The following is a 13,912-nucleotide window of genomic DNA, read 5'->3' as shown; positions in this document are numbered from 1 at the left end:
CACACTGCTGCCAGGCTGCCTTAAGGCACCTGCTGTGGCAGCTATCACCTTTTTATTGGAGACATCTGCCTTTGTTTCCATGCTGTTTGGAGGCATCTGCCTCTGTTGTCAGACTGTTTGGAGGCATCTGCCTTTGTTTCCATCCTCCAAACAGTGTGGCAAACAGTCTGACAACATAGGCAGATGACTCTAAACCTTGTGGCCACACTGGTGGTGAAACTAATCTACAGTCACTGGCCCCAGGTGAAATGGCGGATCAAGAAAATCAAATGGACAGAGAAAAATTCTGAGTTCGATCTGTCTGGACCGACTGAAGGATCCAGTGACTATTGGCTGTGGACACAGCTGTATGAGCTGTATTAAAACCCACTTGGACAATGAGGATGAGAGAGGAATCTACAGCTGCCCTCATAGACCTTCACACGGAGGCCTGTCCTGGTGAGAAACACCATGTTAGCTGATTCACTGGAGAAAACGACTCCAAGCTGCTCCAGCTGATCACTGCTGTGCTGGACCTGAAGATTTGTTCTTTTCTTCTGTGAGATGGAGGTCAAACAAACTGATTGTGTGGATGTGAAGTGAACACATCCATGAAATCACTGAACACGAGTCCTTGAACAGACTGTACTGATAAAATGATCAAAAAAGTAATCAATAATAAATCAGAGTGTCGACAGATCAACTACACTTTGGTTGGATTTACAGACCGTTGTTGTGAGATGGGTCATATTCTTAAGGTAGAACCTGGACAATTTAAGAAGCTGTTTGCTGTTTAGTTTGTTTTTATTATGGCTCATCTTTGTAAAGTGTGAATCCACTCGTCCTCATTGTATTTACACATTTAGCTGTGTAGGTTTCTCTTCTTTTAGACTTTTATGACCTAAACTAGCAGTTCCATTGGAGTGTGTCCTAATCTATTCTTGATTCATTTTGAGTCCAGCCTCCCGAGAGCTAACGAGCTAGCTAACATCTTTCATGAACCAGTATGTATCTCATTGACTAAATCACCAACAGCTGTAGTTGCTCTCAAACACTTGTGGAAACTGTGACAGCTGCCTTCGGACAGTGTGACATCAAAGACAAATTACTCTAAACAGTGTGACATCATAGGCTGCTGCCTCCCAACGGTGTGGCAACAAAGGCAGCAGCTGCCTTACATATCAGTGGCAGCACATGAGTGGCAGTATCTGTTGACACCGGAAGTGCCTCTGCGAACTACCGCTGCCACGATTCGAGCTTGCCCTTACTGCAGTCAGCCCGAGCCGTGGTGCGTCTGTAATCCTCCTCCCTCCCGAAGGAAAGAACCTGTGAACGGCCGGGTCGGAACCTCGGAAGCCAGCTGCTCCACCTCTCCGGGCCACCTGCAGTCCAACGTTGTCGTCCTCCCCGCCACGACAGGAAGAAGCCCTGGGACATGGCCAGACCAGAACAGATCTTGGTGCTAGAGCCACAACACGAACTGAAATTCAGAGGTAAGGCTGGAGCATAGGGCCGGGTCCCGGCCGGGGGCTAGCTAGCTAACCCAGAAGCCCTCGATGACAGCCAGTGTGCGGAATTCTGCGTTAACCACTCAACTTTGTACCGGTGTCTTTATTTGTTGTTGCTATTTCGTCAAATCGGACACACCTAGCTAGCCGCACTCTGCGTTGAAACAGGTGAACCGACACTGTGCGCGACGATGCTAATCAGCTAGCATTCAGCTAACCGAGCTACTAGCAAGTGAAACTGCTAGCTGTCATTGCAGCGTCAGGGCAGGCCCACCGTCCCATTTCTCCAGCTCGGACTCCTGTGGTCGCTGCCTCTGTCTTGTATCCACTGACAGCAGGTGAAACGACACAGAAACGTTGTCCTATTCCTGACATGCACCGTGTGATCGGTGCTGTCACCATTACCCGGCTGTCAAACAGGGAGTATTCTGGCATATGCTAGGACCGGGGTGTCATTGCTTAGCCTTATCGCTATATTTCACAATTTTATAAGCTAGCAAGCTGCCAGCAGGAGCTGTACACTCCACTCAAACTGTGCAACCTGGATTCCTTTACAGATTTTCTATATCCGGGCTGAGTGACCGTGAGAATGCAGGCTGAGCTGTTGTAATTCCAGGGATAAATGCGGTTTTCTGTGTAGCACTGCCTTTGGGTGTGATGGAGCTGCAGAAATGGGTCAAGTGCTGGCCTAAGGATCGGTCAGTGGTAGGCTGTTCACTGATTGATTATTAGGGCAGGATCCATCCTGTACACCCCCACACTGTAGGTGATGAGGGCAGAAATTCATTGAGGTTGTTTGCCGAGTGGAATTTCCACAACCACTGTTAAGTCATTGAATCAAGTTGAACATTCACGTCCAGGGTCATGCTCATATGTCTCAAAATGCACCTCTGGTTTCCACAGCATCTGCTTTAATGGCTAAGGGCGGGGCATAAATAAAATAATAAATCTGTGCGCACTTTGCTGCTCTTTCCACGGTGTTAATGTTTAATGTGCAATGTTTATGGCGAACTGGATTCCCTCACAAACACCATTAACATATACATCCTCGCAGACACACACGATGTGTCTGCAGTTGAGCAGACAAGCCTCTATGAAACCTTTAGTGCTCCCCCCGTTTAGATTTTGATTGATGATTGATTGATTGAGGTAACACAAGTCATAATTACAATTTGCAGCCTGCAAAATACAAGACATGTCTGCACGTTCACTCATCTTCTCCATCGTCACTGTGCTCTTTCTATCTGTCTCCCCCTCAGGCCCGTTCACAGATGTGGTCACTGCCACTCTGAAGCTCAGCAACCCCACAGATAGAAATGTGTGTTTCAAAGTCAAGACAACTGCACCTCGCAGATACTGCGTGCGCCCAAACAGCGGCATCATTGACGCTGGGAACTCCGTCAATGTTTCTGGTTCGTAACAATTTTTTTTTGCATCCTCAGGGGAAAATGTCACAGCCATTCTGGATTTTATGGCAGAAGGAGAGAGATATTAATCATTTTATGCCACAACTATCGTCTAAATACTTAGTCCCATGTGTAGGGCTGCAGCTATTCATTATTTTAGTACTCAAGTTTTTGATCAATTATCCTATCAATCAAATAAGAAATCAGATTTTAAAAATTACTTTTGCCTTGTCTCCAGTGACCCAGTGGGTTTATGTTACAGACTCAGACCAGGTACATATATATAATAAAGCTTTATAAATATGGACATGCTATACCTCTTTAGAATGGATAGAAGTTCATAACAATCATTTTCACCTTAACCAAGAACAATTCCATCACCAAGCTGTATAAAACTAGATAAAACTAAAATGTCTTTTATAATTGTCATAATTATTTTTTCCGTGCTGCCCTGCAGTCTCCTGGTAACATTGACATGTATTAGTTGTTTCTGGTGGAAAAGCCAGTGAGTTTGAATTGAACAATAAGATACAAAAGAGATTTGAGTTGTTATTTATTCCCAGCTCTCTTATTTCTGTGTTTGGATTAAAGTAACATTCTTCTGTTTTCATTTCAGTGAAAACTGAACCTCTTACATTGATCAAAACCAGAATCATTTAAATCTCCACAGACTACATTGATCATTCAAGCATAAAAATGCTTATTTCAGGAAATACAGTCAGTTCACGAGGAATAAGAATGTCATGCTGCAAAGCGGATCACAAACTTGACCAATGTCTTTTCATTTACGGGTTGCGTAATAGTTGTTATTGGGCAATACAGGAAGTTGGTCTTTCCCTAATGTTCTGGCTCTCCATTTTTCCATTGTGTTTGTCCACAGTTATGCTACAGCCTTTTGACTACGACCCCAATGAAAAGAGTAAACACAAATTCATGGTGCAGTCCCTGCTGGCTCCATACGACATGACCGACATGGAAGGAGTTGTGAGTATTACAGCATTAAGTCTGATTAGGCAAAATATTTTGTACAAAGCAAAGGATATATCTTTGAGTATGTATATCTGTATGTCTACTGACCCTGAATATTGAATTGATGATCACACTGGAGACATCACAATCACACAGGGCCTCCAGCCGAACTCCGGAATATTGTATACAGTTTATATCCGTCTGTCTCTATGTGTAGAAGCTATTCTTGAAAGATAGAAAGACCTGAGGCTAAAGAATCTCAGTATGAATCTTCACAGAATATTCTTTCTGTCTTTTTTGTTCACTCTTGATTTTTGTCATTCACAGTGGAAGGAGGCGAAGCCGGAAGAGCTGATGGATTCAAAGTTGAGATGTGCTTTTGAGCTGCCTCTAGAAAATGACAAAACTGTAAGTCTTAATTAAGTTTTAATTTCTACCACAGGGCACTCTGGCAATTTTTTCTATTAAAGAGCACTCGGGCATCGAAGCAACACAACATAGGATATACTGAGCAACAGCGCCCTCTGATCCATACACAACTACACAGTGGTTCATTCTGTTGTGTTCTGTCCACGCGATTAGGTGGTTTTCATGTAGAGTCTGTCAATGTCTCAGCCCTGACTGTGCTGACTGGGCTAATACCCAAAATCCCTGGCTTCCTGAACCAGAAGAGCTGCACCCATCACAAATACACACTTGTCTCAATAAATATTGGCATTAATGCTCGTATTTAATGACATGGATGTGTTTTTAACTGATCTACAGTTCGGTATTAACTTGCTTGAGCCTGATTCTGACTATTTAAGCTGCAACTACCAGTCAGTTACACACAAAAACAAGTGTGAGCTTTAGATGCGCAAAAGATTTTCGCACATCCCCAGCTGATCTACAAACTTAGAAATGTTGCATTTTGTATTTGATATTATAAATTAATAACTGAAGCAATTTAGGTCCATTGGATAAGATGTTACGGAAGAAAATCAAGACACTCGCCATAGCATGTGTCCTTAGTTATTTTCTCAATCACCTACCCATCAGCAGTACATCACTGTGTATCACCCATTACATGTTTTATTTATTCATTTATGATTTTTTTGTCTGTACTTTCATCTCACTCCTTGCCATGTCTCTGCATCCCCTTCCCTCCTCTCCCTCTGCTCTCACCCCGTTGTCCACCCACACCCTGACTCTCTCCACAGCATGAGAGTGAAAGCAACCAAACTTTCTCTTCCTCCTCTGTTAAGACTGAGCACTTGGTGCTGCCCAAGTCAGCCAGCGCCTCGCTGGATGATGGAGAGGTGAAGAAGATCATGGAGGAGTGCAAGCGGCTGCAGATGGAGGTGCAAAGGCTACGGGAAGAAAACAAACAGATCAGGGTGAGACACACAAGATTAAATTAACTCATTAAGACCTTAACTGTTAAAGCAAAACATTAGTTGATTAAAGCATTGAAAACGACCCACTAAAACCAGAAGGTTTCTGAAGAGCTACATTTTCCAGCCCTAGAAGCAGATATTGAAGACATTAAATAAGAAACATTTGATACCTTAAACATGTGCCTTTCATTGTAGTCTACCTAACATGATTTTTTTTTAAAAAAGCAATAAATCTCTCTTACCGACTGAGCATTGGTCAGCAGGTCGGTCGGTCACATTTGTTTGGTCTGAATCTTCTTCATTGTTATTTTCCTCTCTGTTTTTGTCAATGAAGCTTCTGTCATCTGCTGCACTATCTCTGCCTCCGCTTAAATCGTCAGCCATTGTCTGAAACGCTACTGTAAAAACTACTATTCCAATAGTATATTTTATCCTTCTTGCAAGTATTTCAGTCGCAGGACATTGTAAATCAGACGCACATGTCTCATCCAGCTCTAAAGGGAGAAGTACACATACGTCACACTGGGTGATTAGGTTATATAAACATATGCTGCATCCAGTCTGAATGGTACAATCTGTCCTCGGCTTCGTCCACACAAATATATCGAAAACTTCAGTATTGCGTTTTGGTACCAACGCCCAGAAATGGGAACTTTTGGAAACGATGCTGCAGCCTGATTGGGTCTCAGCAGTCTAGACTTGATTGACAGTGGTGAATACAAAAAGTTGCGACTCCTTAAACTTCAGTAACACGTCCAACTCGTCATTTTAAATTTTTACATTAAAATGTTTGTGGTTTGAAAAGAGAGTTCCAGGTCATCTGGAGTAAAATCACAAGGTGAATAACTTTTTGATTCTGAACGTATATCTGACTCCTCTCTTCATTGCAGGAGGATGACGGGCTGCGGAAGAGAAAGGTGACATCAGTGGCCGCTTCTCACTCCTCCGGCATGGCAACCTCGGCTATGAGGGAGGAAGGCCTAAGCACCCGTCTCCTGGCACTCTGCGTGCTGCTCTTTGTCATTGGAGTCATCTTTGGCAAGCTGGCCCTGTAGAGACACAGATGGACAGAGCACAGGGACGGACGGACGGGCGGCGTGCTTGGACGAACACGCGTCAATGACGGCAACAGGGATGTCTTCTGGGTTTATGTTGATTTCTCTTTCTTTTTTTTTACATTTGAGGCAATATCGTGATGGTTTGTCTGGATGGAAAATAATTTAATGTATGAAAAGAAAACGAAGGAAGGCGATCCCAAGTTAAACCATGATTGCAAACGTTTTTGTCACAGGTCTTGCCTTTTCCTTTGTTTTGTGAAATGATCTCTGATCTGTTCTTTCCGTCCACCTCTCTTTCCTAAATGATCCTCCATAACTTGCACAGGTGTGTGGAAGTAGCTTCACGCTGGCTGAATGTCTGAAGTCTTTGATTTATTCTTTATAGATTCATTAGTCTCCGACTTCCTCACTCACATCGTCTCTAAGAAAGCTCTAACACTCCTCTGATAATCTCTCTTCCACTTAATACTGATGATCTGCAAAGGTGAAAACAAGTTATCAGTGGAAGACTTTATTTCCTCGACTCAGACTGTGTATCTTCTTCTAAACAGTAGGCGGTTAAGATGCAAGCCGGTAGAGGCCATGCATGTGTGTGTGGTGTGTGTGTGTGTCTTATGGTTTTGCCTCCTGCAGGAGGGCTCGTGACTGCGTGGGGATGTTTGGATGAGGAGGCCACAAACGGTAAAATCACATGCTGTTTTAGAACAAAGGAAGAAGGGTGGTGAAAAAAGACCTGTCATCTGAACAGATTTTCTGTACACAACAGAAAAATGGGTTTGATAAAACTTTTGATTTTAGTTCCTAACCAGACCAGGACTAAGAATTCAAACATCTATTCTTAGGCCCTTTTTAAAATGGTGGGTCCGTAAAATCCAAATAATAATCAAGAATTGCTGCTGCAGTGATCTAATTAAAAAACAGAGCTGTAATGAAGTTTAAGGCGTCAGATTTTTCCAAGTTAAAGTTAAAGTTGCGGTTCCCAGATAATTGTACTGCCTCAGGTTGCCAGAGAGTGGAAAAAAAAGACCTAATTCCCTCTGAAACCAGTGAACATATCAAGTTAAACCAACTCTACATCTTCAGCAGTTAGTCACATTGTTTGATTTCACCCCTGGAGTATTGTGTGTCCTCTAGTGTGTCACATTGGTTTGTTTGCATTTTTTCTCCTTTACATTATAATGTAGCCACGAAGCTTCTGTTGTTTATAATATTCAAATGCACTATATTAAAGTGTCCTCTCTGCAGTTTGCATGAAATGACCTGGGTTTATTATGATTATTATTATTTTGAGTGTTGAAATCATATTAGCAAAACAAAAAAATTGCTGTCTTTAAAAAAAAAAAAAAAGGGACCATCTTGAGTCTGGGTTATCGGCTTGTGTGTGTTTTCTTTCATTTCAGTCATTTTTATTTCTGTTGGGGACAAGGACGGAGGTTGTGAGATAACAGAGACAACACAGCTGTATTATCTCGGTTATCACGTGGCCACATCAGCAAAATTGGTTGTTTTGGGAAAAAAAACTTTATATGTGTATTTTTCGTTGCGTGAGGGAGCTCGGGGAGCAGAAACGTGGGCGGCTGGGAGGAGGACTGACCTGTGAATACACACTACATTAAAGAAAATAAAAAAAGTCATCTATGCTTCAGACTACACATGCAGAGATACAGTCAATGTAATCACACAGTAATTGGATACTCTTTTGTATGTACATAAAAATAAAGAAGACTTCAAAAGATACCTGGCAACGTTATTAACATACTGTAATAAAGGAAGAAAATGAGTAAACGACCACCATGGATCATGTAGCATCATAATGAATTAAAATACATAAATCCCCAACTGTCTGTTTCTGTGTAAACTTTACTGTTTTTTCTTCATGTGAGTTGGACTGTATGTGAAAAACAGTTAGATAGAAAAGCCAATAAATGCATCTGAAGTGCATGAAGCTGATAACATTAAATGGCAACTTTACAGATGAATATTAATTTACTCACAGCTTTTCATGATCATTTCATCAAGCTGAAGTGATTTGAGAACATGTTTTATAAACAGACAGGGTCTCCTAGTTGGTCTTAACATGAGAGGACATTGGTCGCACTGGACTGGTACTGTATGTGTTTTCTATTTGTAGTATGCATGTATGGATGAAGGCCATGGCCGGCATGTTCACACCGCTTTGTTTAGCATTTTCAATGTGAAAACATACAAATGTGTACATTGCTTTCTAATTTACAGAGAACAAAATCTTCCGGAACACATAATACATTACTACACTGAGGATTTGTATTAAAATAGTGTGTAAAGACACTAAATAAACACTTACAGTCAATGCAGGAAAAATGATTATACCTTGTGTGGTGTTGCTACTTTTACTTTTGTAAAAGACATTTTCTGAAGACTTCTGAATATGGTTTATAGATCAAGAAAACGATAATAATTGGAGCTTGAGTTCGGACTGGATTACCAGCTCAACAATATGAAATGAAATCAGTCAGACTCCTGTATTTGATGTTATTTCTGGATATTTGTAACTGTGTTGAAATCTAATGTTTTAATTTCCTGTTGCAACTCACAACAAATTGAAAAGGACTGATAGAGACAGACTGCGATAAAACAACACATTTATTATTTGTAATGTGAAATAAGACATTTAAAGGAATTTGTTATTCACACTTGAAATGAGTGATGGACATAATACAATATACCTACAAGAATCAATATTTAAAAGGATATCTTATCTTAATAATTAAATGAAATGGAAATGAAATGAGATACATGATAATTATATCCAACAATGCGAGGGGAAGTTTTTTCACTCTGCCTCTTTAGTAAGAAAAGATCAGCAGAGATGTTTCCTTCACCAGTGAGTGAAGGGACGGACTCAGCCGAGCCTTTTAAGACTTTTTAAACTTTCGCGTCTTGAGGTCCACGTTCTTCTGCTTTGTACTGGTGACAGCAGGAGGAGTCACAGTATCTGGTGGGATCGATGGTGGGTACTTGAGAGAGACCCTCACCCCCCAGGACCACAGCAGGCTCAGCAAGAGGAGTCACAGAAGGAGCTGGTGGTGGAGGAGTGAATGCTGACTCCTGATGCGGCTCCTGCTTCACCTCTTCAGCAACGTTGTTTGGCTTCTTTGTTGAAATCTGTGGCTGAAACAGTTCACAGATGTCATTTGATGCGATGGTGGTGATGGACCTCATCAGATCTACTGCAAAGCAGCTGATCTTCTCCATCAGGACGCGGGGAGTGAAGCTCCGTCTAACACTGTCCTGGATCGACTGGACCAGTTTGTCCCTGGTGGAGCGGGTGAAGCTGACTTTACGGAGCAGTGAGGGCAGACGTTTGGAGACCTTGTCCTCAACTGCTTTGGTCAGGCTAACAGCCAGAACACTGAGCTGCTGGGACGGCATGATCAGGCAGGTGTCTTCAGGAGGCAGCCAGAAGCCCTGAAATACCTCAGGCACCACCTCCAGCACCACCTCTGGTGGGCCCAGGCGTTTGGAGGTGAGGGGCTGCTGCTGCTGCTCCTTCAGGATGCTGGAGAACTCTTGAGCAAAACTGATGATCCTGGGATCTCTGCAGGTTACAGTCATTGAACATTTGTGTTAACACCACTTCACAACAGCACAAACACAAACAGTGATTTATGTTTGTGAAATATGACTCAACTGACCTGAACTGAGGAGGCCTGGTCTTTGTGGACTTGAGGAACTGCCTTGCCTCAAACTCAATGTCCCTCTTCTTCAAACTGTTGCTCACCTCCCAGACCTGATACAAGGAAAGAGGACGTGAGGCAAAGATTGGACGAATTTACAGAAGAAATCAAGAGTCATTTAACAATTCAGGCCAAACTCCTGTGACGTCTTCTCAGGACTGTGTACTCACCAGATTGAGAAGATTGAGCAGTGGGAGGAACTCAGGGTTATCGTAGGGCTCCAGCAGAAACTCCCAAAACCTTCACAAAGAAAGAAGTCACAAGGTTCATCTCTACAGCTCCTCTTCCTCACAAACACACTGGTGTGACATGAGCAGAGTTTAGGTCAAGTGTAGTTACTGGACTCTGTGTGTGTGTGTCAGTAACTTACTGCACACTCAGCGATGCATTGCTCTGCTCCTCGATCAGGTTCATCATGTCTTCACCAGACACTGATGATGGGAGCTGATTGTTCTCCTGAAGTCTCAGCAGCTCAGTCATAATTGCAGTCTACATAACAGAAGAAAGGTCAAACGACTTTATATATAAATCTTTGTGTTTTTGTTTAAATTAAGGACACAGATTATTTTAGTGCCTTCATTTGGATGCAGACTGGAAACTACAGTGGTTCTTATTCACCTCTACAATGTAGGAGTTGGTGTGCCAGCAGCACTGCTGGGAAACCTCATAAATGGGCATTTGAAACAAGTCCTGAAATTAAATAAGACAATGTCCTTCTAAAGTTTCTTATTCAGAGTTTAAACTACATCTTTAAAGGTTTACAGTCCAACTCCAGAACAAAAGTGTTCACACATACCTTGATGGGCTTGTAAATGCTTTTTGGGTTGTCGGATTTCTCCAATTTTGTATCCATGTTGTCCATGACAATACAAAACAAGCAGAGAACGCAAAATGTCCAAAAAACGTTAAATATAACGATAAACAGAGTCCTTCAACGCAGAGATAATCCAGACACAAGTGATGGTTGCGAGCGCAGGACAAAACTAAGCTGGAGAGAGCTTTGCACTGCCTGACATCCTCAGAGATAGAAGGCATCAAAGTCACTGTTGAATGCAAACAGCATTCAACAGTGGCTTTGATCTCTGAGGGTGTGGCATCACAGGAAGTTGATATTTTAAAATATTTGAATGTTCAGTTTGTTATCAATCAATTAATGACCATCTTACAGAATTATGTTTGATTGTGTTGTGGAGTTAATGATATTGTAACAGACTGGTAGTTATTGTCAATGTTGATTGTTATTATGTGTTGAATGTAAAGACACTAAATAAACATTTACAGTCAATGCAGGAAAAAATGATAATACCTTGTGTGGTGTTGCTACTTTTACTTTTGTAAAAGACATTTTCAGAAGACTTCTGGATATGGTTTATAGCTCAAGAAAAAGATAATAATTGGAGCTTGAGTTCGGACTGGATTACCAGCGCAACAATATGAAATGAAATCAGTCAGACTCCTGTATTTGATGTTATTTCTGGATATTTGTAACTGTGTTGAAATCCGGTTTTAATTTATCAATGTTTTAATTTCCTGTTACAACTCACAACAAATTGAAAAGGACTGATAGAGACAGACTGCGATAAAACAATACATTTATTATTTGTAATATGAAATAAGACATTTAAAGGAATTTGTTATTCACACTTGAAATGACTGATGGACATAATACAATATACCTACATGAATCAATATTTAAAAGGATATATTATCTTAATAATTAAATGAAATGGAAATGAAATGAGATACATGATAATTATATCCAACAATGCGAGGGGCTAGTTTTTTCACTCTGCCTCTTTAGTAAGAAAAGATCAGCAGAGATGTTTCCTTCACCAGTGAGTGAAGGGACGGACTCAGCCGAGCCTTTTAAGACTTTTTAAACTTTTGCGTCTTGGTCTTGAGGTCCACGTTCTTCTGCTTTGTACTGGTGACAGCAGGAGGAGTCACAGTATCTGGTGGGATCGATGGTGGGTACTTGAGAGAGACCCTCACCCCCAAGGACCACAGCAGGCTCAGCAGGAGGAGTCACAGAAGGAGCTGGTGGTGGAGGAGTGAATGCTGACTCCTGATGCGGCTCCTGCTTCACCTCTTCAGCAACGTTGTTTGGCTTCTTTGTTGAAATTTGTGGCTGAAACAGTTCACAGATGTTATTTGATGCGATGGTGGTGATGGACCTCATCAGATCTACTGCAAAGCAGCTGATCTTCTCCATCAGGACAGGGGGAGTGAAGCTCCGTCTAACACTGTCCTGGATCGACTGGACCAGTTTGTCCCTGGTGGAGCGGGTGAAGCTGACTTTACGGAGCAGTGAGGGCAGACGTTTGGAGACCTTGTCCTCAACTGCTTTGGTCAGGCTAACAGCCAGAACACTGAGCTGCTGGGACGGCATGATCAGGCAGGTGTCTTCAGGAGGCAGCCAGAAGCCCTGAAATACCTCAGGCACCACCTCCAGCACCACCTGTGGTGGGCCCAAGCGTTTGGAGGTGAGGGGCTGCTGCTGCTGCTCCTTCAGGATGCTGGAGAGCTCTTGAGCATAACTGATGATCCTGGGATCTCTGTAGGTTACAGTCATTGAACATTTGTGTTAACACCACTTCACAACAGCACAAACACAAAACAACCACTGCAAAGTAACCAATATTAAAAAGTATTGGAGGAGCGATGTATTCCCCCCACACACACACACACACAGTGATATATGTTTGTGAAATATGACTCAACTGACCTGAACTGAGGAGGCCTGGTCTTTGTGGACTTGAGGAACTGCCGTGCCTGAAACTCAATGTCCCTCTTCTTCAAACTGTTGCTCACCTCCCAGACCTGATACAAGGAAAGAGGACGTGAGGCAAAGATTGGACGAATTTACAGAAGAAATCAAGAGTCATTTAACAATTCAGGCCAAACTCCTGTGACGTCTTCTCAGGACTGTGCTCACCAGATTGAGAAGATTGAGCAGTGGGAGGAACTCAGGTTTATCGTAGGGGTCCGGCAGAAACTCCCAAAACCTTCACACAGAAAGAAAACACAAGGTTCATCTCTACTGCTCCTCTTCCTCACAAACACACTGGTGTGACATGAGCAGAATTTAGGTCAAGTGTAGTTACTGGACTCTGTGTGTGTGTGTCAGTAACTTACTGCACTCTCAGTGATGCATTGCTCTGCTCCTCGATCAGGTTCATCATGTCTTCACCAGACACTGATGATGGGAGCTGATTGTTCTCCTGAAGTCTCAGCAGCTCAGTCATAATTGCAGTCTACATAACAGAAGAAAGGTCAAACGACTTTATATATAAATCTTTGTGTTTTTGTTTAAATTAAGGACACAGATTATTTTAGTGCCTTCATTTGGATGCAGACTGGAAACTACAGTGGTTCTTATTCACCTCTACAATGTAGGAGTTGGTGTGCCAGCAGCACTGCTGGGAAACCTCATAAATGGGCATTTGAAACAAGTCCTGAAATTAAATAAGACAATGTCCTTCTAAAGTTTCTTATTCAGAGTTTAAACTACATCTTTAAAGGTTTACAGTCCAACTCCAGAACAAAAGTGTTCACACATACCTTGATGGGCTTGTAAATGCTTTTTGGGTTGTCGGATTTCTCCAATTTTGTATCCATGTTGTCCATGACAATACAAAACAAGCAGAGAACGCAAAATGTCCAAAAAACGTTAAATATAACGATAAACAGAGTCCTTCAACGCAGAGATAATCCAGACACAAGTGATGGTTGCGAGCGCAGGACGAAACTTAGCTGGAGAGAGCTTTGCACTGCCTGACATCCTCAGAGATCAAAGGCATCAAAGTCACTGTTGAATGCAAACAGCATTCAACAGTGACTTTGATCTCTGAGGATGTGGATTCACAGGAAGTTCATATTTAAAAATATTCGAATACAGAT

General features: G+C 42.2%; 1 protein-coding gene across 1 annotated transcript; it reads left to right on the top strand.

Annotated features, from left to right (window-relative positions):
* Positions 1–1,236: 1,236 nt before the first annotated feature.
* On the top strand, positions 1,237–8,135 carry vapb (VAMP (vesicle-associated membrane protein)-associated protein B and C). The gene is made up of 6 exons (XM_061073982.1): positions 1,237–1,472; positions 2,747–2,899; positions 3,774–3,877; positions 4,190–4,270; positions 5,062–5,238; positions 6,129–8,135. The coding sequence occupies exons 1-6, from the start codon at positions 1,415–1,417 to the stop codon at positions 6,291–6,293; spliced, it is 738 nt and encodes a 245-aa protein (XP_060929965.1). The 5' UTR covers positions 1,237–1,414; the 3' UTR covers positions 6,294–8,135.
* Positions 8,136–13,912: the final 5,777 nt, after the last annotated feature.

The sequence above is a fragment of the Limanda limanda genome, chromosome 7 (genome assembly GCF_963576545.1).
Source record: "Limanda limanda chromosome 7, fLimLim1.1, whole genome shotgun sequence".
Classification (NCBI taxonomy): domain Eukaryota; kingdom Metazoa; phylum Chordata; class Actinopteri; order Pleuronectiformes; family Pleuronectidae; genus Limanda; species Limanda limanda.
Note: the sequence above shows the minus strand (reverse complement) of the source record. Positions and strands in the feature narration are given on the sequence as shown.